This window comes from Mobula hypostoma, chromosome 28 (assembly GCF_963921235.1).
Source record: "Mobula hypostoma chromosome 28, sMobHyp1.1, whole genome shotgun sequence".
NCBI lineage: Eukaryota > Metazoa > Chordata > Chondrichthyes > Myliobatiformes > Myliobatidae > Mobula > Mobula hypostoma.
Genome location: NC_086124.1, coordinates 12,068,356 through 12,095,579, shown reverse-complemented (window position 1 = coordinate 12,095,579; position 27,224 = coordinate 12,068,356). Strand labels below are relative to the sequence as shown.

Sequence of the window (27,224 nt, the reverse complement as noted above, 5' to 3'; positions counted from 1 at the left end):
ACCATGCCCATGATCTTGTTTCCACTGTGTCATCCAGAAGCCACGGATCTTAAAATCTTTAAAAATTAGTGTACTCTGGGAAGAAAAAGAATAAAATGCTAAAATCCCGACGTTAGCATCCAGATCAGACAAAGCACATTTTTCTGCAATAGCATAATGTACATAACATTCCTTGTTATAGAGCCATAGTATGAACACCACAGCACAGAAACAGGCCCTTTGGCCCATCTAGTCTGTACCAAACCTATTATGCTGTCTAGTTCCATCAACCTGCACCCAGACCATTGCCCTCCATACCACGCGCATCCATGTACCTATCCAAATTTGTCTTAAATGTTGAAATCAAACACGCATGCACCAGTTTTGTTGGCAGCTCGTTCCATACTCTCACCAGCTTGAGTGAAGAAGATTCCCCCCCCCCATAAACATTTCTCCTTTTGCACTTAACCCATGACCTGTAGTTCTAGTCTCACCTAACCTCAGTGGAAAAAGCCTGCTTGCATTTACCCCACTTATACCCTCATAATTTTGTATACTTCTGTCAAATCTCCTCTCAATCTTCTGCACTCCAGGGAATAAAGTTCTCACCTATTCAATCATTCCTTATAACTGAGGTCCACCGATCCCAGCAACATCCTTGTAAATTTTCTCTGCACTCTTTCAATCTTATTGATATGTTTCCTGTAGTTCCGTGATCAGATTAGGCCTCACCAATGCCTTATACAACTTCAATTTAATATCCCTACTCCTGTACTCAATACTTTGACTTAGGGACCAATGTGTCAAAAGCTCTCTTTACAATCTCATCTACCTGTGGTGCTACTTTCAAGGATCTATGGATTTGTATTCTCAGATCCCTCTCTTTTACCGTTATCCTTGGTGTCTCATCGTTTAAATCTTACCCTGGTTTGTCCTCCCAAAGGGAGGCACCTCACACTTGTCTGCATTAAATTCCATCTGCCATTTTTCAGCCCCTTTTCCCAGCTGGTCCAGATCCTGCTGCAAGCTTTGATAGTCTTTCTCGTTGTCCGCTACACCCCCCGACCTTAGTGTCATCCACAAGTTTGCTGATCCAGTTTACCACATCATCATCCAGATCACTGATATAGATGACAAACCACAACGGACCCGACACCGATCCCTGCGGCACATCGGCTTCACCATCCTCCAGTCAGACAGGCAACCATCTACAATTGCTCTCCCGCGAAGCCAATGTCTAATCCAATTTACTACTTCATCCTGAATGCCAAGCAACTTCATCTTCTTGACCAGCCTCCCATGTGGGACTTGATAAATACGTTGCTAAAGTTCATGTAGACAACATCCACTGTCTTTCCTTCACCAATTTTCCTGGTAACTTTGCTATTAATGATGGTGCCCTAAAACAGAATACAAAGCCAGCATAATTCACTGCTCATAAGGCACAACACTAAAACCTGTCAGGAACTTCTGGTTTAAGATACCGCTGTTGATGCCCAGTGGCTACCTATCGGTGGCAAAATACAAAACAAAGAAAACTACTAAACATTTTACTAATAATGATCACCGCTAACAATGGAGAGGCGAGCAGAGGCAGGGGCGAAGGCAAGAGCGAGGAATGTCCTGATGCCTGATCGATTTAACTGCCAGGTCAATTGCAAAAGTCGGGTGCGGGCCAAATCATGGCAGTGGGGTCTAGACACCAGAGCAGTCCGAGAGCGAGGAACAATCTGATGTCCAGACAATTTAAACACTGAGCCAGATCGGAAAAGTCAGGGTGTCGGGACCGGAAATGAGGGACGGGCCAGCTCTGCTCACCTCTCTGCAACATTTACTTTTCTCTGTGCTGAACTAAGGCTACAATGAAGCTTGGCCAGCAACGTTTACTCAGCTCCACGATGGGTCATGGCCAGCTCCGGCTGCAATGATGCCAGGCTCTGTGTCTGTGGTCCTGCGATGTTTACTAGGCTCTACGATGAACTGAGGGGCTATGGCCTGCTCCTGCTACAGTGACGCCTGGCTTCGGGTCTTTCGTAAAACTTCAGTTCTGAATGCAATTTGCTTACTTTTACTGTTTGCACGATATATTTTATGTTTTTTGACAATAAATGTACTTTCAACCTGCAAGAAACAGCAAGATCCAGATGGGGATATATTTTTGCACTATTTTCTGCTTGAATTTTCATCCTTGGATCAGTCATCTTTGGCAAGTGAATGATAAGGACGCTTTCAGCTTCACCATTAACACTGGAAATCCAGTGTAATATAGGTACAACAGGGGGGAAAAAAAAAATCAAAACCAAACAGTAAAAGCAAGTCACATTGGCATTCCATCTCCTGTTACTTCACAGAGAGCAGGTTCCTTATACACACTTGGTTCTAGAGTCTGAACACTCAGAGGTACATACTCTAACCACCTGCGCTGGGAACCTAATGCAAACCATTGCCTGCAGCAATGAAATGCTAATCTCAGTGTAACACCTGTGTAGCACTGGTCTTATCGCGTGTGACTAGTCACCGCACTCTTTGAGAAAATCAAACTACACTGGGTGCTAGTAGGTCATCAGAAAATTCTAGGTATCAGAAGGAGGCAGTGAATAGAAACCACACACTTCTGGAAGTAAGGTTTTTTTTAATAAGAAAAAAAATGTACAAAATATTTACGAGAGCAAGAACAATTCAAAATTTCAACATTCTATTTAGTTTCCAAATCTTAGATATCAAACCATAACAAATTCCTTTTTAATTAGAATCAGTGAGATTCCTTTATTACTCTAATCTCTCTAGCTAATTAGATCTAGCGTTATTCTCTATTTAAAAGTTTACACACTGAACTTTCCTTTTTACTTATCCCAAGTTAGTTAGAAAACCAATTATAATTACTATTCTTAAGTATTATAGTTAACTTCAGTTTCAGTTCCAGGCAGTATATCTGCAAGTTTAAATTCAAATTCAAAAATTATATATAAACACAGTTTAACTCCTTTCACAATTCTGCAACATCGCAACTTTAAACAAAGTAAATCTCATTCAGTAACTTGTCAAAATCTTTGCAAATATAATCAGCTCTTGCAGAATCTGAATTTGATTTTCTTCAAATGAAAATAAACTTATACCTGCACATCCAACCATATGAAGTCCTCTGCGTCATTACGTATTTCGCTCCCGCGCTGGTTCTTCAACTCTTGGGTGGCTCACCATCTTGTTCCTTGGTTCATTGGATGAAATAGTTGATTGTCCACGGAACGTCAGTTCACAAACTTGTACCAAAACTTTACCTTGTTATGATTCTACAGAACTAATTTCCGACTACACGGTAGGGATTTTGATGAATGGTCTCTGTCGATATTGTCTCATTATACTGCCGCGTGTTATAGCAGTTGCTTCAATACATCTTTTATCGCTATTGTCTCTTCTCCACCCTGAGGTTTTCAAGTTAGTAGGGTGAAGATACTCACTACTCATTCCATTCTTAACAGTGTCACAAACCCCGTGACGGGAATAAAGAACCAGCAGAGATGGAAAACACTTTGGAATCTAGTATTGCTATAAACTAATAATATTTATTAGTAACTACACAATACAGTAATATAAATGTAAATAAATCAAACAGGTTAGCAATGATTTTATATATATATATAAGTAAGTGTGGAATATATATATGTATGAAAAACCAAGCTTCTTTAAGTCTAGGGGTAAAGAGATACAGTCTTACGATGTTGAGTAAAGTTCAGTTCATGGTATGTAGTTGAGTAGTGATGGAGAGAGAGAGAGAGAGTGAGTGAGTGTGTGTGTGTATGTGTGAGTGAGTGAGTGAATGAGTGAGTTGAGTTGAGTCTCAGGTGAGCTGATGCCGTCGATCTTCTCGTCGTCCTCCGAAATCCTTCACAAGTCACCGACTGTGACTTTAACCAGGGGGACCGGTTTTCCTGTGGTGGAGTTATCACCCCGGCAAGGGTGGACACATAGACAACTCCCCACCAGTCAACCCCTTCTCCTTCACTGGTAGAGCAATTGGATTGATCCGCCTGATCGATCCTCCAAAACCCACTTTCTCTGCGGGCATAACAATGCTCATTCAGTGTCCAGATCATGTGTCTGAGGTCTGTATCATCTGACCTCCTATTTATTTCACCAGGCTGAGCATCACCTGTCATTCAAAGAGTCCCTCCTTCCTATGCCTGTGAAGAAACGCAAGCAAGCAGATCTGTCCTTGAAAGTAACATCAATAATGTGCTGTCGGTCACCATAGCAACCTTCGAGCTGCTCGGTGTTATCTCCAGAGTAGAAATCCAAAGGTACCTCCCGTGCCCTAATGTGACAGTCCAACTATCAATCTTCGTCTCTCTCTCTCTCTTTTCAAAACAAACCATCGGTGATAAATAACTCTCTCCCTCTCTCTTCAAACAGTTAATAGGGGCACTCCTGGATCCCCTCACAACAGCTTATGCCTTCAGCTTCTAATTGTCGCTTCGTTTGTCTTCTTGTCTGTGGCTGAGTCCAGCCCACCCCTCCATCGCATAGCGTTTTTTTCAAGTTCTCCACTTCAAAAAAAAATCGGTAACCCTCGTTTTCATCCCTCCGCAGCTGGAGCTTTCTAACATTACATCTTTTGAGTTTAATTAACCTGGGTTACACCAGTGTTGCATGATTCGATGCAGAGTGAACCATCAAAACCCTGTGCAGAGGCTGCCTACAAATGATGAGGTGTTGACGTGACCCCTTGCACCAAGATGTAGGATTGAACACTGCATCCCGGCTGGCACGGGGGACGGGGGCCATTGTCAGGGCCTAGAAGTGGCTACTCCAGGTGATGGCTGAATCAATCCCCTGAGCTCTGATGTTTCTCTATGTTAACGAGGCTCAAGAAATGTTAAGTCAATTTTATTGTCATTTAACTATATACATGTATACCGTCCCTCCAAGAGGACCACAGCCTTGTCATGGTTTGGAGGTTTGCATGCTTCAATGACACGGAGAGCTATGTTGGATGGAGACAGGGCTTTATGCTTTGGCTCTTGGTAGGGTCACCCATGCCAAACAGGTCAAAGGGTAGAGGTCAGACTAAGAATGCTCCACTGGTCCTCCAGGTTCTGGGGTTCAGCTCAGGGCTAACAACTCTGACTGGTCAAACAAACTTGTTGCAGACAGCAATGAAGAATCCTTCTACATCTGAGTGTGACAGTATTCTCGAATCCCCACAAGGGACTTGCATGACTGACAGTAGTGAAAACTGAGTGGAAGCTACTGCCACAATGAAGGAAACTCTGAGCACAACCAGAGATAGAGGACCTTCATTGCTGCCCTAAATGCCAGCAGCATAACAGGCAGTAAGTAACTAAGTAATACCGTCAAACGAGACATTTCTCCGAACCAGGGTTATATGCGCAGTAGTACATATAACACACAAGCTTCCCCTCGGTCAAATCATTCAAAAACAGGACATTTCCTTCCATTATTATACTGACGACACACAGCTTTATCTCCCCTTGAAACGAAACGACCAGTCAAATCTAGTCAGCCTCATGGACTGCCTGGAGGACATGAAGTGTTGGATGGCACAAAACTTCCTACAGTTGAATGAAGGCAAGACTGAAGTTGTCCTATTTGACTCCATCAAAGTGATTACCAATCGTCTTGGTAATCAGTCCACCCTTGTCAAACCCCATGTCAAAAACCTTGGTGTGATATTTGATTCCGCCTTTAAGTTTGACAAGCAAGTTAATGCAGTAGTAAAAGCCAGTTTTCTCCAGCTTCATACTATTGCCAAAATCAAGTCGTTTCTCTCTTTCAAAGATCTCAAGAAAGTCATCCATGCCCTCATATCCTCCCGCTTGGATTACTCCAACTCCCTGTATACTGGGATTAGTCAGTTGTCCCTGTCCCGCCTGCAACTGGTCCAGAACGCCGCAGCCAGGATCCTGACAGGTGCCCGGGAGAGGGTCCATATTACTCCCATCCTGGCCTCTCTCCACTGGCTACCAGTACAGTTTAGAATTGATTTCAAGGTTCTCCTGTTTGTTTATAAAGCCCTAAAGGGGCTGGCCCCCTCCTATATCGCAGACCTTCTAACCCCTTATTCTACTTCCAGCTCCCTCAGGTCGGCTGACTTGGGGCTCCTGGCTGTCCCGCGATCTAAACTTAAGTTCGGGGTGACCGCGCCTTTGCTGTTGTAGCCCCTAGACTGTGGAACAGCATTCCCCTCCCTATCAGATCTGCCCCCTCCCTTGACTCTCAAGTCCAAGCTCAAAACTTACCTTTATTCACTAGCGTTTGAATCTTCCTGATGCGGCTGATTTTTGGCTTGTGCCTAGGCTCATGTGCTGTCTATTTTGTGCCTATAAGCTGTGTGCCTTGTTGTTTATATCCGTGTTTCTTGTACTTGTGATTTTAGCTACCTGTTATGGTTTGTATAGCACTTTGGTCAACATGGGTTGTTTTTAAATGTGCTTTATAAATAAATTTGACTTGACTTGACAGAACCATATGAAAGTAAGGATAAAATCTACAGATGAATTAAACATAAATAAAGTGCATCATTTAAATATTGTAAGGTACAGAACAGATTAACAGTGACACCTCAAGTGCAGAATGGCAGGGAATTCAGAAGCCTAGTAGCCTGAGGGAAGAAACTGTTTCCCATCTTGACCGTTCTTGTCTTTATGCATCATAGTCTCCTGCCTGATGGCAGAAAGTCAGAGGATGCTGGATGGATGGGTGGGATCCGTGATTATACTAAGGGCCCTGAGTATGCAGCGCTCCTGATAAAGGTCCATGATGGATGATAGGGAGAGCCTATCCTTTGTAGAGACCTCCTATCCAATGTTGGGCTGCTCCTATTCCAGATGGAGATGCAACTTGTCAGGATGCTCTCAATGGTGCTCCTGTAAAATGCGGCTAAGATGGAGGTGAGGAGGGGTTGTGGGTGGAGAGCCTTGCTTGCCCCAATCTCCTTAGGAAGTGGAGGCGCTGCTGTGCCTTATTGTTCAGGGAGGTGATATTCAGGGACCAGGTGATGTCATCCGTAATGTAAACTCCCAGGAACTTGGCGCACTTAACTCTATCTATGGAGGAGCCATACATTCATCAGCACCTTCCTGAAGCCCGCAATAATTTCCCCGGTCTTCTCCACGTTCAGACTTAGGTTTTCTTCTCGAACCAATCCGTCAACCACTCCGCTTCCACTCTGTACTCCATCTCGTCATTGTTGTTGATGAGGCCAACCACTACCATAAGCTGGTTAAGTATATTGAACTGATATCCTTCCCAGCACTCGCTCAACGCTTCCACTGAATCTCAGGTTTAATCAGTGTTACTGTGGTAGTTCGCCAAACAGAGTCCACCTCAATTTGATTTTATGCTTTTAATGGTTACCTTGCCACGTCACTAGCATAGTAGGTAAAGATCACTTGATTATTCCATCACAGCTGCTCTTTATACTATACAGAACAAGAACTATGAGTTCCTGTAGTTTAATATTGTGCCATTATAAGCATTTGGCCAGTACTATCAAACAATATAATCCCAAAAATTCAGTATTTCATTCTTAAGGAATTCGACTCCAATTGTTTACCATGAAGATCAGACGAAACCATCTAAAATAGTAAAGTGCTAAATTATACAGAAATCAATTTCCTTACCACTGGAATTGTGACAGGTTGTTTTGCCATTCCACCATATGTCACAATAGTTGCTCCTTTCCTGTATGAGAAAGATCCAAAATAAGACCTGGCCTGTGGTAACAAAAGTCACATCGAAAAGAATCAAAAGCAACCTTGGAAATTTATTATGTGCAGAGCATAATATTAGGATTTTCTCATTGGTGCCCGCTTCTGATTGCTACCATCAGGAAGGAGGTACAGTAGACTGACGGCACACACTCAGTGATTCAGGAACAGCTTCTTTCCCTCTGCTGTCCAATTTGTGAATGGTCATTGAACCCATGAACACTACCTCACTACTTTTATAAATTTAACTGTTTAATATATACATTTACTGTTATTCACAGTGTGCTGGTGATTTTAAACCTGATTCTGATTCATTTGAATTTACAATGTTTGTGACCATTTGCCAAATCACCAGTATAAATTACTGGTTGTTTATGAATACCACTGGTATTAATTTTTTTGGTCTTGCATTCTCTCAACTGAGCACTGTTCTCTGTTATTTTAACCCTTGAACATTCTTCAACCCTTCATTCATGGTATTGCAGAAAGACCATTGAGACTTGCACAATGATAAGCAATTTTAGGCACCGCAGTCTGTTTCAATTGTGTTCATTTCATTAATATTTCAACCACTATTATCTGTGATGGCACGACATGTAATGTTGATGAAAAAAAATCATAATTCCATTTCGGAGAAGTATTAAAGAATGAGATCTCTAAAGGGAAACTTAAAGCCACAGTTTTCTGAGACTGTTCATACGCGACTCCAATCTTGTATGATAGCACCATAGATCAGATTTCATTTCTAGATACCCCATTATAGAAAGGCTGTGGAAGCTTTGGAGAAGATGCAGACTGGATCCTATCTGGATTAGAGAACATGTGCTATGACAAGAGGTTAGGCTAACTTGAGTCGTTTTCTCTAGAGCGGCGGAGGCTGTGGGGAGACCTGATAGAAGTTTATATGGTTATGAAAGGCATAGATAGCATTGACAGCCGGCATCTTTCTCCTTGTTATCTAAAGGATTATTTATTTAGATATTTCATTACTAGCTTAATTAGTTCAGCACAACATCATGGGCCGAAGAGCCTGTTTCTGTTCTATGTTCCAGTTTACTTAAGGCATCCGTTAGTCTTGCGAGGCCATGGATCTGCACCTGCAAAGTCTTCACTCTCCAGGGCGCAGGCCTGGGCAAGGTTGTACGGAAGACCAGCAGTTGTCCATGCTGCAAGTCTCCCCTCTCCACGACACCAATGTTGTCCAAGGGAAGGGCATTAGGACCCATACAGCTTGGCACCAGTGTCGTCGCAGACCAATGTGTGATTAAGTGCCTTGCTCAAGGACACAACACGTTGCCTCGAACTCATGACCTTTAGGTCGCTAGTCCAATGCCTTAACCACTTGGCCACGTGCCCACTTCCAATTTATTATGATGTAATTTTCAAAACTAACAACCCTATCAGATTGCTCGGCTAGTGGCACAGTGACATCAGCGCCAGACTCCGGAACGGAGGTTGTTGGTTCTTGATCCTCCAAAATATTCCGCATGGAATTTAAACTGGAGGTTCCCGGGTTCGAATCCAGTCGGGCTGTTCCCTAGTACGCTTTCCATCTGGTGCCGGGTTGAGTGTTGAGCTCGCAACTTGACCTCCTAAAATAAAGAAACGTACTGTACTGCGAAATGTCTGTGGGAGGAGGGGCGCCCCACACAGTCTCTCATTCCGCACCTTGTAAGGCATGAAAATACCCGACACTGGCCTCTCAGGCCTGAGTCAACGTCATCAACAGCAATCCTATCATTCAGCAGTAGAAACACTCAGAGCAATTTCAGCGCAGCAAATCCACATGCACACCTTGGCCCAGATTAAAGTGGATTTCAACCAATAGACTCTGGACTCTTTGCTTTGAAGTTCCTTAGGGAAACTTGCCTTGCACAGGACGAGCCACACAGTTAACAGCATTGCATGCATCTCCTCAGTCATGACTTCTACATCTGCACACTGCAATTCTCCAGTCACAAACAGAGAGGGGTCAATTACTGGTGCATCTGACCTGCCATTCTGTAAATGGACTAACTATCAAGTCCACGTGCAATATTTATTTGTTTTTCTACTTTTGCTTCCCCCCCCCCACCCCAGCTCTACTGCACCTTAAATCGTCTGATTCATCTGGGGTCCTGTCAGAGTCTGTGATCTACAGCTTTACTCAAGCTGCGGTTCCTCACTGCAGTGGGTTCTCACCCTTGGAGCTCACCAAGTGGCCTGCGTTTGGGGATCTCCAGGTGAGACCTGGAAGACATGCGCCACCAGGGTGCGGCCCCGAGGACGGCCCGATTCCTCACTGGTGTTGCTGACGGAAACATCCAGTAAGATTGAAACGTCGAGACAGCAGTGTACGTGGCTGTCGAAATAAGCGACGCTGCAGATTTAACGTCGAAACAGCGAGCTGTTGGTCCTTCTCTCTCTCTCTGTCACTGTGGCAGGAGAGATACTTCTCTCCCTCTATAGTGAGACAGAGTATCTGTCTGAGATGTCAAAGTGTTGGAATGGACAGTAGTTTTTTTGATGGACTCTAGATCATGGTGGTGTGGGCACGCGGTCAAATGGTTAAGGCATTGGACTAGCGACCTGAAGGCCGTGAGTTCGAGCCCCAGCCGAGGCAGCGTGTTGTGTCCTTGAGCAAGGCACTTAATCACACATTGCTCTGTGACGACACTGGTGCCAAGCTGTATGGGTCCTAATGCCCTTCCCTTGGACAGCATTGGTGTCGTGGAGAGGGGAGACTTGCAACTGCTGGTCTCCCATACAACCTTGCCCAGACCTGCGCCCTGGAGAGTGAAGACTTTCCAGGCGCAGGTCCATGGTCTCGCAAGACTAACGGATGCCTTCAGATCATGGTGTCTGGGGCTTTGCTATTGTTTGTATGGTGGGTGGTGGGTGGTGTGGGGGGAGGGGCTGATGATTTTGCTGCTGCTTGTGTATGGGAATGGGGAGGGGTGGGCTTTGTGGTCCCAACATTTTTCTGTCAGTCATTCTTTGGGGTTTTTCTTCTGTTTCGTGGATATCTGTGAAGATTAAGATTTCAGATTGTATATCGTATACATTCTCTGATATTAAATTGAATCATTGACCCATTGACAGGATCTGACCTGGACCAAACTTTTACTGCAAATGCTGATGGAATGTGTGTTAAGACAACACCACTACAAGTTACATGAGAGTTTTAACGTACATCAGCATGTGCCTGGAGGTAAATTTTTAATGCAAAGAATTATCTTGTGACTAGGGTCACATTTACAAAGAAATATTCAACCTCCTTTGAGGATTGCTTTGAAGCCCTAATAAAGACACGTGAAATTCAGGTGGTCCCCCTTCACTGTACCAAGTATATCCGATACTGGCAATTCATTTTGTTGCAACCATGATACTTACTCTAAATGTTTTAGCATGTTTGTAGCAGTTTTACCACTGACACCATTCAGAGCTAGACGAGGTCTTGGAACTTCCTGTTTGTAGGAACAGCATCAAAAAGATTACATTTTAATTTGGAGAAATGAGGAAATACAAAACCTGCAAAGAAGTCCAGGTTAGTTTATAGAATGAATAAATAAAAGTCTAGACTCTAGGTTAGGGGTTCCCAACCTGGGGTCCATGAACCCCTCGGTTAATGCTGTTCGGGTGTTTTCGGGGTTAGGACGTAAAGCAACTAACTTCAGCCACCAATCTTCAGATATGAATATGGACTGCAGATGAAATTTAAAATGCAGCTCTGGACAATGGATTCCTAAAAGTTGTGAACCACAATAAATTTGAAGATGAGACAACATTCATTTAAAATTCAATTTTGCGTCTGTAGTGCGGATGTGAAGAAGGAGATGTAAAAGTTATATGTATTTCAAAGGTAAGCATTGTGGATGTATTGTAAATATAGAATTGTCCTTTGAACTTTAGCATATAAAATATCATGTAATGTTGCGTCAAGCAGACCTCTTCCTCCGAAAAGGTCTCAACATGATGTCTGCTGTGTCTCATTTTGTCAAGTAAAGAGACTGCTTATTTTCTATCAGCTTCTTCTCTCCGGTGACTTTGTTCATGAAACAACAAATGGCAAGGCCCTACAGCATAAAAAGGTTGGGAACCTCTGCTCGAGGTGGTTGTCTCATTAAACAACAAATGTTAACACATGAACTTAAGTATCTTGAACAGTGCACATGACTCTAAAAAATATACAAGCAGAGACACAGTTATACAAGACACAGCAACATACACAAAATGCCGAAGGAACTCAGCTGGTCAGGCAGCATCTATGGAAAAGAGTACAGTTGACATTTCAGGCCAAGACCCTTCTTCAGGACTGGGCAGGGAGGGGGAAGACGACAGAATAAAATGGTGGGGGAGGGGAACGCAGATAGCTGGAAGATGATAGGTGAAGCCAGGTGCGTAGGAAAGATAAAGGGCTGGAGAGGAAGGAAAAGACAGAATAAGACAGAGTCGGGTTTCATGTATTGGTATCAGAATCAGGATTAATATCACTGGCATATTTGTTAACTTTGCAGCAGCAGTACAATGCAATACATGATAATATAGAAAAATTGTGTATTACAGTAAGTATACCTATATTACATAGTTAAATTAAGATACGTAGGGGAGAAACAGAATTTAAAAAAAAAGTAGAAAGGTAGTGTTCATGGGTTCAACGTCCATTTAGAGGGGAGAGCAGCGGGGAAGAAGCTGTTCCTGAATCGTTGAGTGTGAGCCTTTAGGCTCCTGTACCTCCTGAGAACAAGACATGCCCTGGGTGATGGGGATCCTTAATGATGGACGCTACCTTTTTGAGACACCGCTCCTTGAAGGCGTCTTGGATACGATGGAAGCTAGTGCCCATGATGGAGCTGTCTGAGTCTGAGTTTACAACTCTCTGCAGCTTACATCGATCCTGTGCAATAGCAACCCCACCCCCCCAAATACCAGACGGTGATGCAGCCAGTCCGAACGCTCTCCATGACACATCTTTCACATTCATTAAAGAGAGTATTTTACTATAACACGACAAAATCTCTACCTTCTTAGAAGTTTGCACAGACTTGGCATGTCATCTAAAACTTTGATAACTTCTAAAGATACACAGTGGTGAGTATCCTGACTGGTTGCATCATAGCCTGGTGTGGAAGCACCAATGCCCAAGATCAGAAAAACCCACAAGAAGTGTTGGATGCAGCTCAGTCACCACAGGCAAAACTCTCCCTACATCTACAGGCAGTGCTGCCACAAGAATACAGCATCCATTATCAAAGTCCTTTACCATCCAGGCCATGGTCTCCTCTTGCTGCTGACATCAGGAAGCAGCTATAGGAGCCTCAGGTCCCACACCAACAGGTTCAGGAACTGTAAATACCCTTCAACATCAGGCTCCTGAACCAGTGTGGATAATTTCACTCTGAACTGATTCCACAACCGATGGACTAATTTTCAAGGACTCTACAACAACTCATGTTCTTAGTAATATTTATTCATATGGGTTAAAGGTGACCTAGGACTCAGGACGGCTGGTGTTTACAGGACTCCTTGCGAATGCGGAGCAGCATACATCAGCTAGATGGGGCACACAGTGGAAATCCGCATCAAGGGGCACAGGAGGTGTATCTGTTTGGGTTAACCGCAGAAATTGGCAGTAGTAGAACATTACATTCTCAATGGTCATAGGGCTGTCTTCGACGGTACAAAACTACTGTGCCATGCCAATGGCTTTTGGGTCCGCATGGTGAAGGAAGCCATTGAAATAAAACTAGAGAAAAAGAATTTTAACAAAGACAAAGGTCTCACTCTAAGTAAGAGCTGGAATTTGACTGTAAACGAGGTGGGACAGTGAAACCTGATTGGATGAGGACTAACCAATCAGGAGGGATGGAGGACAGGAGTTCAACGCCCTCAAAAATACCTGGCCGTGGCGGTAATGATCAATTCAATGTGAGCCTAACCACCTACCCTAGACACTGAGCTCCACTAACATCAATAATCTGGGGGTCAAAGCTGATCAGGAACTCAAATGATCAGCCTGGATCCAAACTGTGAATACAAGGACAAGTTAGAGTCTGGGAATCCTGCTGCAAGCGATTCGCTCCTGCTGTCCTTAGGCCTTTCTACTATCTACAAGACACAAGTCAGAAGCACAATGCCTTGAGTGTGGTGCCAACTCAAGAAGTTTGTGGATGTTAAGAATGCATTCCATTAACCATTTTAAGCTCATTTGTTCCACAATCAGCACACTGATTGCAACAGGATACCATCTATAAACTGCACTTCTGCTACCAAAAGGGACAAGGACGTAGGAACATGGCGCATAGGAAAACCATCCTCCTGCAGATTCTTCTCCATGCTTCATCATCCCTGTGGAACTCTTTCCCCAAGCAGCTCGACTAGAAGGACTGTGTAAATCACAAGCACAAGAAAGTCTGCCAACACTGGAAATCCAAAGCAACGCACAGGAAATACTGGAGGAACTCAGCAGGCCAGGCAGCATCGATGGAAAAAAATAAAGAGTCAACGTTTCAGGCCGAGACCCTTCATCAGGATGGATGCTGCCTGACCTGCTGAGTTCCTCCAGCTTTTTGTGTGTGTTCTTTTAGAAGGATTGTGGTGGCCTTTGCATTGAAATAATGAAATTTTTTTTCCCACTTTAAAGGTATCCTGAAAATGAGACCATAAGGTATAGGAGCAGAATTAGGTCATGGAGTCTGCTCCACCATTTCATCATGACTGATCCACTTTCCCTCTCAGCCCCAATCTCCTGCTTTCTCCTCGTAACCTTTCATGCCCTGACTAATCAAGAATCAATCAACCTCTACCTTAAGTATACCCAATGACTCCACAGCCGCCTGTGGCAAAAAATCCCACGGATTCGCCAGTCTCTGGCTGAAGAAGTTCCTCCTCACCTGTTCTAAAAGTATGCCCTCTGTCTGAGGCTGTGACATCTGGTCTTAGACTCCCCCACCATAGGAAACATCCTCTTCACATCCACTCTGTCAAGGCCTTTTGACATTCGATAGTTTTCAGTGAGGTCACCTCTCAATAGCAGCACTAACAACTTGCACAATTACAAATTTTTCAAGTGATGATAGAAATTTGGAATTCTCTCCAGCAGTAGGCCCGCAATAGAAATCTAGACCAATTTACACTTCCAAAACATGCAAAATGTTCTTGGGGCCAAAACCAATTATCAATGCCATTCAGGTGCAGGGCAGACACATAGTCAGAAGGGATCTGCACTGTTCAAATCAACAAAAATTGATTTGAGAGGCCCTTCCCCTCAAAGGATTGGACTCAAACAAACAAGTCCCAGAGCATGCTAGCCATCAGAAGATCAATTTTATGGTATTCAGAACACAACAGACAGCTCAGTCGGAGAAGCGGGATAAAGATGGAAGCATATTTGAAATAAGGCCTTTGAAAGTTGGACTTCTAATAGAAGGATACAACGTCAGTCAAAAAGCAAAAGAATTGCAGATGTCAAAAATATGAAATAAAATCAGCATTGTTAGAAATTGCTGTTCCTCTGCAAGTTAAGCAGAGGGAGAAACAGATTTACCATTTCACATTGCTGGCTTTCATGATGAAAACTTCAGAAAGGCTCAGAAACCAAAACTGTTGGAAGAGAGGTTAGTACACTGCTGTTTACGATTGGTAGAATGTTCAAGGTGCACAGTGCTTATTCCTATTATTATCCCAAGATAAAGTGCTTTGATACAACTAAGTAAAGCCAAACAGTGACCCACAAACTTCCCATCCCCAATGTTTATTTTAAGGCAGAGCCCATCTCCAATTCTCTCTTGACACTCATAAATTTCTACTGATGTACTGTAGAGAGTTTTCTAACTGGCTGCATCACCGTTTGGTATGGGGGCAGGGGAGCACTGTACAGAATTGAAGCAAGCTGCAGAAATTTGTCAACTCAGCTCCATCATGGGCACTGGCCTCCCCAGCGGCCAGGATACCCTCAAGGAGTGGTGCCTCAAAAAGGCTGCATCCATCATTAAGGACTCCATCACCCCCAGGACATGCCTTCTTCTCATTGTTACCGTCAGGGAGGAGGTTGAAGACACACACTCAATGATTTAGAAACAGCTTCTTCCCCTCTGCTATATGATCTCTGAATGGATATTGAGCTCATGAACACTACCTCACGACTTTTTTCCCCTCTTTTTGCACTACTTTTTAAAAAATATATATGCACTTCATACTATAATTCACAGTTTTTATTATTACATATTACAATGTATTGCTGCCGTATAACAACAAATTTCACAGCATATGCCGGTGATGTTAAACCTGATCCTGATTCTTGTGCTCACATTGGAATTCCGAAATTCCGATTAGAATATCCCCGATCAAGACAAGTTTCCAGTCGCTGTTTGTTTGATTCACCTTGGAAGAAACTGAAGACGTATACTCAGATAAGCCACAAGTTACCTGAATTTACTGGTCTGTTTTGACCATGTTCTATAGTATACTAAACACTGAAATACAAACATTGATTTGCAATAATGCAGGAGTGGATATCTGCAGCAAACCTGAATTTACAGCCCTACCTGAATTAAGCAAACCTAGGAAATTGATCCTAGGTTCACAATCCACAATCAATTGATTTCTTATTGAATAACAGAGCTACAATGGATTTCCACAGATTGGTTGACTATGTCCTCATTTCAAATTCCCAGAATTACCATTATTTTTCAGGCCAGTTTCTTCTGCATTTGTTTAACTACCTACTGAGCAATCTTCTTCACATGCAAGTTAACAAATTGTTTCAATAACTAATATACATGGTTTCCGCTTTAAGTTGGCGAATCTCAGCGACTTCTGGCTGGCAGTCAAAGAGACAAGGAAAACAACTAAATAGCTTGTTAATAATTCTTTTCCTGGTGAGTGATTACCTCAAATAGCCTGTAACTTTCCTTTGGACTTGGAGGCAATGTGACATGGCAGAATCAGAGTAAAGCAAGGTAGTGGGCCTGTCTCTGAGAGCGAGGAAGGCCTGAGGTTTGATCGACCTAAGCGCTGGGCCGAATCAGAAAGTTTGGTTACAGGCCAAATCCAGGTGGCGGGTTCAGACACCAGAGTGTATCCATACAGGCTAGTTCAGCTTGCTGCTCCATGACAAATACTCAGCTCTGCACTGAACGAAGAGTCTCCCTTTCTGGACTTCAGTTCAGAATGCTACTTGCTTGTGTTTATTGCTTATATGATCTGTTTTTTTCCCTCTGCACATTGGGTGTTTGATGGTCTTATTTAATGGGTTCTTTTGGGTTTCCTTGTTCTGTGCTTGGCTGTTAGGAGACGAAGCTCAAGGTTGTATAAAGCAGGGGTCCCAACCTTTTTTGCACCACGGACTGGTTTAATATTGGCAATATTCTTGCGGACCGACCGACGGTGGTGGTGGGGGGGGGGGGAGGTTGTTCAAGTAGGGTTACCAACTTTCCTACTCCCAAATAAGAGACAAAAGTAGCAGTCAAATATGGGAAACTTGTGTTTACCCTGAGAAAGACTACCGTGACCATGAAGCATTGCGCAACCATCTGTGTGTGCATACGTGATGTGCACATACATGACACGTGCATGCGTCTACATGCCGATTTTTTCCTACAAATCGGTTTTGGCTTAATCTTCACAATTCTGTTAAGTGAAATTACACTGTACATACATTAGTTCTACTTTATATAGGCTGTGTATTTATCATATCATTCCTGCTTTTACTATATGTTAGTGTTATTTTAGGTTTTATGTGTAATTTGGCAGGTTACTTTTTTGTGTCTGGGAAAGCTCAAAACTTTTTCCCATATAAATTAATGGTAAATGCTTCTTCACTTTATGCCATTTCGACTTACGAATGGTTTCATAGAAAACGCTCTACCTTAGCGGGGGAAATATGGGACAAACCAATTTAGCCCAATATACGGGATGTCCCGGCTAATACGGGACAGTTGGCAACCCTATGTTCCAGTTCAACAGTGTGTGACAGGGAATGAGGAAAGGTGCAGCTGACTCATATCGTTTCTTATCACCAAATTATATCGTTTCCTCGCGGCCCGATAGCACATGCTTGGCAGCCCGGTGGTTGGGAACCACTGGTATAATGTGTACATACCTTGATATAAAATGCACTTGAACTTTGGAAATAAAACATACGGCTGCCTATTCCTTGTAATTTAGTGCAGCAGAACAGCTTTCAAGTTAACACAATCAGCACCCAAACCATTAGAAGCCCTAGCTGAAGTAAAAACAAAACATTCTCTTTTTTTAAGCTCTTGTTCACATGTCAGGGGGAAGCAATGGTTACCTTAAATAATTCTTTCATTTCTGGTTTTCTGAGTGCCTCCTCTGTGATCACAATATCCGCTCCCATTCCCTTCAAACTGTTTGACAACTGCTGCACGTTTGGTCTGAAAAACATTTAAAGATGTTTATAATAGAAAGTCGTGTGCAAGTTTGTATATCAAGGCGCAAAGTGAGTTGCTATAGTTGTCACAGACTTTCAAATATTTTCCAGGTCTATTTATTTCTACTGATCTCTTTTCTCAATCCTACACAGCACCGTACATCATTCTCAGAAAATACTTATTGACTATTTATTGAGATACAGTGTAGAACAGGTTGTTCTGCCTCTTCAAGCCACAATGCACAGCAATCCCCCGATTTAACCCTAGCTTAATCATGAGGCAATTTACAATGACCAAGTAACCTACCAACCAGTAGGTCTTTGGACTGTCGTAGGAGACTAGAGCACCCAGAGGAAACCCGTGCAGTCATGGGGAGAATGTGTACACTCCTTACAGGCAGCGACGGGAATTGAACTCAGGTCGCTGGTACAATGTGCTAACCACTACGCTATTGTGCCGTCCCAACTGTTTATTCTGGATGATACACGTTTGCCAAGCATAGAGGTAACAATTTTTTTTAATCTTTCAAAACAGTTTACATGTGCATTGAAAAATGTTTTCACATATCCTTCGTATGGTCTATATACAGTCGCTTTTTTTCTGCGAGTGAGGGGGCCGGAGATTGTTATTGGAACCTCTGCAATTGGGTGCTCGACTTCCTAGCTGGAAGACCACAGTCTGTGCGGATTGGTAATAACACCTCCTCGCTGACGATCAACACTGGTGCACCTCATGGGTGTGTGCTCAGCCCATTGTTCTACTCTCTATATACCCATGACTGTGTGGCTAGGCATAGCTCAAATACCATCTATAAATTTGCTGACGATACAACCATTGTTGGTAGAATCTCAGGTGGTGACGAGAGGGCGTACAGGAGTGAGATATGCCAACTAGTGGAGTGGTGTCGCAGCAACAACCTGGCACTCAACGTCAGTAAGACAAAAGAGCTGATTGTGGACTGCAAGAAGAGTAAGATGAAGGAACACAGACCAGTTCTTATAGAGGGATCAGAAGAGGAGAGAGTAAGCAGTTTCAAGTTCCTGGGTCTCAAGACCTTTGAGGATCTAACCTGGTCCCAACATATCCATGCAGTTATAAATGAAGACAAGACAGTGGCTATACTTCATTAGGAGTTTGAAGAGATTTGGTATGTCAACAAGTACACTCAAAAACGTCTATAGATGTACCATGGAGAGCATTCTGACAGGCTGCATCACTGTCTGGTTTGGGGGGGGAAGCTACTGCACAGGACCAAAAGAAGCTGCAGGAGGATTCTAAGTTTAGTCGGCTCCATCTTTGATACAAGCCTACAAAGTACCCAGGACATCTTCAAGGAGCAATGACTCAGAAAGGCAGTGTCCATTATGAAGGACATCCAGCACCCAGGGCATGCCCTTTTCTCACTGTTACCAGCAGGTAGGAGGTACAGAAGCCTAAAGGCACATATGCAGCGATTCAGGAACAGCTTCTTCCCCTCTGTCATCCAATTCCTAAAAGGACATTGAACCCTTGGACACTACTTCACTTTTTTTGAAAGCATACAGTCGGCCCTCCTTATCCGCGAGTTCCGCATGCGCGAATTCAACCAACCGCAAATCGAGAAAACCCGGAAGTGCTCTTCCAGCACTTGTTGTTTGAACATGTACAGACTTTTTTTTTCTTGTCATTATTCCCTAAACAATGCAGTATTACAACTATTTTACATAGCACTTACATTGTATTGGGTATTATAAGTAATCTAGAAATGGTTTAAAGTATACGGGAGGATGACGTGGATCGGGATCGGAAAAAAAAACCGGAAGTTCTCTTACTAAGTAAGTTGGAACATGTACAACCGGTATTATTTAGCGTCAGTTAGTCAAATGTTTGCCTTAGTATATAGTATTTATTTTACCTTTCTATGCATATATAACACTTAAGAAACGTATGTTTCAGCGCCGGGCTCGGGAACAGAAATTCCCGAGTTCAATCCAGTGACAGACCTCTCCCGAGTGCACTCTCCATCCGTGCCGGGTTGATGTGGAGGATCAAAAACCCAAAACCCCAAAACCCAATAATTAAACCACTGCGTCGCTTAGTAATAATTGTAGCTTTCATCGGGGCAGGGATTTTCTCACTTTATCCTTTAAAATTGTTCCGATCGTTGACCGACTGTAGCCTAACACTTTTCCGATGACCGATGGCATTTCACCTCTTTCTGATCGCTTTATTATTTCCACTTTATTTTAAATCACGATCGTGATTATTTTCGTGAACAGAAACACTGCCAATTCAGAGCACGGCCGCCGGGTCCTAATGTCCACCACACTGAGACAGGTTAAATAAGGTCCGGGGTTCAGCTGGGTCCTAAGGTCCACCACATTGAGACAGGTTGAATAAGGGACTTGAGCACCCGCGTGTTTTGGTATCCGCGAGGGGTCCTGGAACCAATCCCTCGCGGGTAAGGAGGATCGACTGTATAGTATTTCTGTTTCTTGCACAATTTTTAATCTATTCAATATACGTATACTGTAATTTATTTATTTTTGTTTTTTGTTTTTTTCTGTATTTTGTACTGCTGCTGCTAAGTTAACAAATTTCACGTCACATGCCAGTGATAATAAACCTGATTCTGATTCTGATTACTGTCGCTGTTCTTTTTTTGCGAGTGAGGGGGTTGGGGATTGTTATTATTACTGATTTTTCTGCAGGGGAGGGGTGGGGGATTTGATGCTATCATCTCTGGGTTTTTTTCTGCGTGGAGGGAATGAGGGTCTGTGAGTTACGTTTCTTTTCTTTTTCATGCGGGGGGGGAGTTGATGTCTTTTCTTTCATCAACACCCATGGTCTTTCTGTATTTAATGGCTACCTGGAGAAGACGAATATCAGAGTTGTATCGTACATGCATGCTTTGACTATAATATGGACGACTGAACCTTTGAACATCGAACAGAACTGCACAGGAATAGAGCTCATGATGTGCCAAACTAAATAAACTAGTAATTTTAAAAACGCAAACACGAGGAAATCTGCAGATGCTGGAATTTCAAGCAACACACACACACAAAAAATGCTGGTGAACGCAGCAGGCCAGGCAGCATCTATAGGAAGAGGCACAATCAACATTTCGGGCCAAGACGTCGACTGTACCTCCTCCTATAGATGCTGCCTGGCCTGCTGCATTCACCAGCATTTTGTGTGTGTGTTGCTTAAACTAGTAATTATACACCTAACTAATTGCTTCCACCTATACCATGCCCATATCCTTCCACATGCCCATGTATGAGTTTCTTAAACACCTCTATCATATTTATCTTCACTACCACCCCTGACAGCGCACTCCAGGCATCCACCACTTTGTAAAAAAAACTTGCCCCACACATCTCCTTTGAATTTAACCCCTCTGAATTAATTAATTGATTAATTAGACATTTCAACCCTGGGAAAATGATACCATCTGTCTACTCAATCAATGCCTCTCATAATCTTATGAACTTCCTATCAAGACTCCCCTCAGCATCCACCACTCCAGAGAGAACAACCATTGTTTGTCCAGCTTCTCATGGCAAATGCTCCTTAATGCAGGTAGCGATCTGGAAAACCTTTTCTGCACCCTCTCCAGCGACTCCACCTCCTTTCAATAACAAGGCGACTAGAACCAAATGCAATACTCCAGACCAACGTTCCTTCTGCGCAGGCACATATCTTTTGTTACTAGTCCACAAAGGAAATTAAACTGCGCACAAAAGGTTGTCACCCTCTACCTCGTTGGCGTGTTTAGTATATTTCACGGTCGTACGTTATCACAGTTCCTCTCCCAGCTTCTGATGTGGACGGTGTTGGCAATGCGAAGTCTGCGATGATATGTCTGTAGATTTTAGAACTGGTTTATTTATACTGCTGTTATTGAAGGAATTATTCAGTGCGCACATGCTGGTGTCACTGGGCAAAAAAATTGTACAGCACAGTATTTTTCCGTCATTATAAATCAGAGGGAACATTGCCCCCGACTCTCGAATTCAGTGCTGTGAGTACCAAAGGCAAACGTGCCATCTGCCATCTTTATTACTGTATGAACTTCTGCTGCAATTTTCAGGGAGCTATGAACTTGGGCCCCTAAATACCATCAATGCTACTAAGGGCCCTACCATTAACAGTGTACAGTCCTTTTAAATTTCATCTCCCAAATCGGTGTATCAGGCAGAGTACAGTAAGCTGTAATACTTGGCTAACATTGAAGTGCACAATCATGGCCCAGAATCCACCAAATACACTGTGACAAACCAGTAACTTTTGCTACAAGCCCTGCTAGTCACCTACAAGTCACCGATAGTAAGCATGCAGGTACAGCAGGCAGTGAAGAAAGCTAATGGCATGCTGGCCTCATAACAAGGGGAATTGAGTATAAGAGCAAAGAGGTCCTTCTGCAGCTGTACAGGGCCCTGGTGAGACCACACCTGGAGTATTGTATACAGTTTTGGTCTCCAAATTTGAGGAAGGACATTCTAGCTATTGAGGGAGTGCAGCGTAGGTTAACGAGCTTAATTCCCCGGACGGCGGGACTGTCATATGTTGAAAGATTGGAGCGACTGGGCTTGTATACTCTGGAATTTAGAAGGATGTGAGGGGATCTGATTGAAACATATAAGATTATTAAGGGATTGGACACGCTAGAGGCAGGAATCATGTTCCCGATGTTGGGGGAGTCCGGAACCAGAGGCCACAGTTTAAGAATAAGGGGTAGGCCATTTAGAATGGAGTTGAGGAAAAACTTTTTCACACAGAGGGTTGTGGTTCTGTCAGAAGGCAGTGGAGGCTAATTCCCTGGATTCTTTCAAAAAAGAGTTAGATAGAGCTCTTAAAGATAGCGGAGTGAAGGGATATGGGGAGAAGGCAGGAAAAGGGTACTGATTGTGGATGATCAGCCATGATCACAATGAATGGTGGTGCTGACTCGAAGGGCTGAATGGCCTACTCCTGCACCTATTGTCTATTGCTGGCATTTTTTCACTCGCCTTTCCTGAGGTCATCTGGTACTTTGCTTATTTCCCCATGCTTCACCCACCAATCAGTCCAGATAATTAAGGCCGTCATTCTGATATTGTTTCAATAATTTAATGGACCTCACATGTAATACATCAAACGTGGAGAGGTGTGACCATTGAGGCACTGAATTCATTAAGCACAGGTTTTGTTTCAATACAGTAGTTAGCCTTCTGTGCTAATTTCCAGTTTGCATGAGGAAATCTGTTTCATTAGTCACAAATACAATGAAATAGTAATTGCAGATATCTAATAAGAATGTGAATCACTACATTAGTTACACTTCTTACAGTTTGAGGCAAAACAAGGCATATACAACAAAACACAATTTTGGATTTACAATATGCCTCAACATAGACTAAAGGTATGTTTAATCTGTACATATACAGTGGATTCTGGTTAATTGGGCCATTGGTTAATCAAGGCAGCCGCTCTTTGGGGAAACTCAAATCCAGAAAATTGCCGGGATTCCCTTTGTTTATCTGGGACACTATGCCCCTTAATTGGGGCAGGAGACTCGCCGAACAGGTTCTAACTAGCAAGTGTCGCATGCATTTGTGTGGTTGTTAGCTGCTATACTGTGCTTATAGCCAACAGTTTTTAAACAGCATCAGTTGTGCATGTTTATGTTCAAAAAGCAGTGACTTTTGTCACTGATAGTTGACAAGAAATAAGCAGTAAGACAATTCAGAACTGTTTTGCTCGCTGTGGTTTCAGGCATTCAGACTTGGAGATGCCAGAAACGGCCAGGAGTGAAAATGAAACAATTGCACTACTTCAACAAATTAGGAACTATGAAGAAACTTAAGGGATTGATAATCATCTTGAATGCTACAATGGAAATGATGACTGGGAGGATGCAATCATTGATAGCATTGTGTGAAAGCAGTCCATTATCTGTACAAGGTGTCTGCATTGATTTTGTTCACTTACAATGAAAAAAACACGGCAGTAGGCTGAATTCCTCCATTGATAACTATGAGGAACTAAAACACAGTTTTATAGCACTGTGCTAGTATTAGTAGCGTTCTAATTTGTTCTGTATGTAATTTAAATACATAGTTTGTTACTCAGCTTGTCTCTTTTATACTTTGTAAAATTATTTCCATGAAATTATGGCTAATTGGGGTAACCATCTAATTAAAAGGCTCATTTATTGTCAAAGTATACAACTTAAAATTCTTCTTCTCCGGCTAGCCATGAAACCAAGAAAGAAGAGAAAGGCAGCACCATCATCAACCCCCAAAATCTGACAGTGGGAGTCTTTAAAAGAAAAGCATATTGGAAATCAGGACCAGCATGTTCTCTTGAGGATGAAAGGAAAGAATGGGAAAGTTTAGGAACATCGTAAGACAAGGGATACTTTTATGCTTAGTCAAATAGCAAAAGCATATGAAGGTTTAGGAAGCTGAAATTAGACAAGGCCTTTGAGGAATATAAAAGTAGGAAAGAACTTCAACAAGAAATCAGAAAGGCTGCAAGCAGTCATGAAGTGTCCATGACAAATAAGATTAAAGAGAATTTGGAGCAAGAGGGTAGCTGAGGAAAGGGCAAGTTTGCTGATGACTCCACTGTTGGGGGCTGAATCAAAGGTGGTGAAGAATTGGCATATAAAAGGGAGACTGGAAACTTGGTTGAACGGTGCCACAACAACAACTTCTCATTTAATGTCAACAAAACTAAAAGAGCTGATCATCGACTACATGAGGAAGAAGCCAGAGTCCATGAGCCAGTCCTCATGGATCATGGCCGCCAGAGAAAGCAGGATCTCCCAGTGGCCACACATTTTAATTCCAGGTCCCATTCCGATATGTCTATCCATGGCCTCCTCTACTGTCAAGATGAAGCCACACTCAGGTTGGAGGAACAACACTGTATATTCCGTCTGGGTAGCCTCCAACCTGATGGCATGAACACTGACTTCTCAAACTTCCGCTAATGTCCCACCTCCTCCTCGTACCCCATCCGTTATTTATTTATATACACACACATTCTTTCTCTCTCTCCTTTTTCTCCCTCTGTCCCTCTGACTATACCCCTTGCCCATCCTCTGGGGTTTCCCCCCACTCCCACTCTGCCTTCTCCCTGGGCCTCCTGTCCCATGATCCTCTCATATCCCTTTTGCCAATCATCTGTCCAGCTCTTGGCTCCATCCCTTCCCCTCCTGTCTTCTCCTATCATTTCAGATCTCCCCCTCCCCCCCAACTTTCAAATCTCTTACTATCTCTTCTTTCAGTTAGTCCTGACGAAGGGTCTCGGCCCGAAACGTCGACTGTACCTCTTCCTATAGATGCTGCCTGGCCTGCTGCATTCCACCAGCATCTTGTGTGTGTTGCTTCAAAGTACATTTATTATCGAAGTGTTTGTAAGTGACTCAGAATCAGATTTCTCACTGATTCTGATATGACGTGAAATTTCTTGCTTTGAGACAGTCTGTAGAACAACACAAAGACAAAAATCTATAAATTACAAAAAAAAATGATGAGGTTAAAACTAAAGGAATAGTGAGATTCATGGGCCATTCAGAAAGCTGATGGTGGAGGGGAAGATATTGTTCCTAAATCTCATTCACTATGGATATATAGTTAACCAGATCAGAACTTCTGCAGTTTCAAAAACAATCCAAAAGCAATAATCGGAAATTTTCATGAAATTTAAACTATGCAGACATTTTCATTAAGGTGGAAGCATTCAACATTACCGACCCCCTGGAACACTTCCCAATCACCAAAGAAAATACAACCTTTGAAAGGTATGCAGAATAAAATCAGCCATATTACAAACAGTGGGCAAGTGGCCAAGTGGTTAAGGCATTGGACTTGAAGGTTGTGAGTTCAAACCCCAGCCGAGGCAGCGTGTTGTGTCCTTGAGCAAGGCACTTAATCACACATTGCTCTGCGACGACACTGGTGCCAAGCTGTATGGGTCCTAATGCCCTTCCCTTGGACAACACTGGTGTCGTGAAGAGGGGAGACTTGCAGCACGGGCAACTGCCGGCCTTCCATACAACCTTGCCCAGGCCTGCGCCCTGGAGAGTGAAGACTTTCCAGGTGCAGATCCATGGTCTCGCAAGACTAGCGGATTACAAACAACTTGTCTGTTTCCTGTCTATAAAATGCATCTGGTAGATTCAAAACCCAGCAGTGATACAGAAGGAAACCACAAAAGTAATCATGAATATGTAAGAAAGAATTGCAGAAACCGGAGACATTTCAACTTTGAAATCAGGCAGGGATTTCCAAACATTTTTTAATGCCATGGAGCCTTACCATTAAACGGTGGTCCGTGGACCCCAGGCTGAAAACCCTTGAAATAAGGTGACTTTGATGAATCCATAAAGGACACAATAATTAAAGGAACAAAGATAAATTCAAGTTGGAAAGTAATTTGGAGGGCTGATAGCCAAGTGCTAAGTAGGAAAACCACGATGAAAGTTATTCCAGTCCGCGTACGAGGCAAGTTACAGCAGTGGTTTGCCATTGCCTTCTGCCGGGTGAGTCTCCAAAGAGATCACCAGCTCTTAACCCAGCACGGTTGGAAAGCTTGCAGGGGAGCCGGCTGGATTCCAACTCGGGACCTTTTGTCCCGAAGTCCGACGCTGATGCCACTACACCACCAGCCGGGTCCACCTTTAGAATATATAATTTATATATCCTGTGCCTTCTGAATGGCCTCCAGAAATTCCCAGCCATTGCTGCTCTGCCATGTCAACCCTGCCAGTGTTCTTTACCAAATACTACTGGCATTACACTACCATCACTTTCTCATACCTCTGTAATTTCCTTTACTCCACTGTAATACTGATGCATCTGACTTTAGCTTCTCCTTCTCAAATTTCAGGGTGAATTCGATCATATTATGATCACTTGCCCCAAGGGTTCTTTTACTTTAAGATCTCAAATCAATTCTGGTTCATTGCACAATACCCAATCCAGAATAGTTGATACCCTACTGGAATCAACCACGAGCTGCTCTAAAAAGCCATCTAGTAGGCACTCAAGAAACTTCCCCTCCTAGATTCCAACACCAACCTGATTTTACCAAACTACCTGCATATTGACTATTGTAATATTGCATTTTCTATTTCCTACTGTAATTTGTAGACCACATCGTCACTACTGTC

The 27,224-nt window shown here is 43.1% G+C and overlaps 1 protein-coding gene across 1 annotated transcript in view; it reads right to left on the bottom strand.

Annotated features, from left to right (window-relative positions):
• mecr (mitochondrial trans-2-enoyl-CoA reductase) overlaps positions 1 to 27,224 on the bottom strand; it is a 57,694-nt gene that overhangs the window by 4,988 nt on the left and 25,482 nt on the right. The window contains exons 6-9 of the mRNA XM_063035418.1: positions 17,980 to 18,082; positions 11,079 to 11,152; positions 7,620 to 7,680; positions 3 to 75 (exon numbers count right to left, since the gene is read on the bottom strand). Of these exons, the coding sequence (XP_062891488.1) occupies positions 3 to 75; positions 7,620 to 7,680; positions 11,079 to 11,152; positions 17,980 to 18,082 (311 nt within the window). The remainder of the gene's footprint in view (positions 1 to 2; positions 76 to 7,619; positions 7,681 to 11,078; positions 11,153 to 17,979; positions 18,083 to 27,224) is intronic.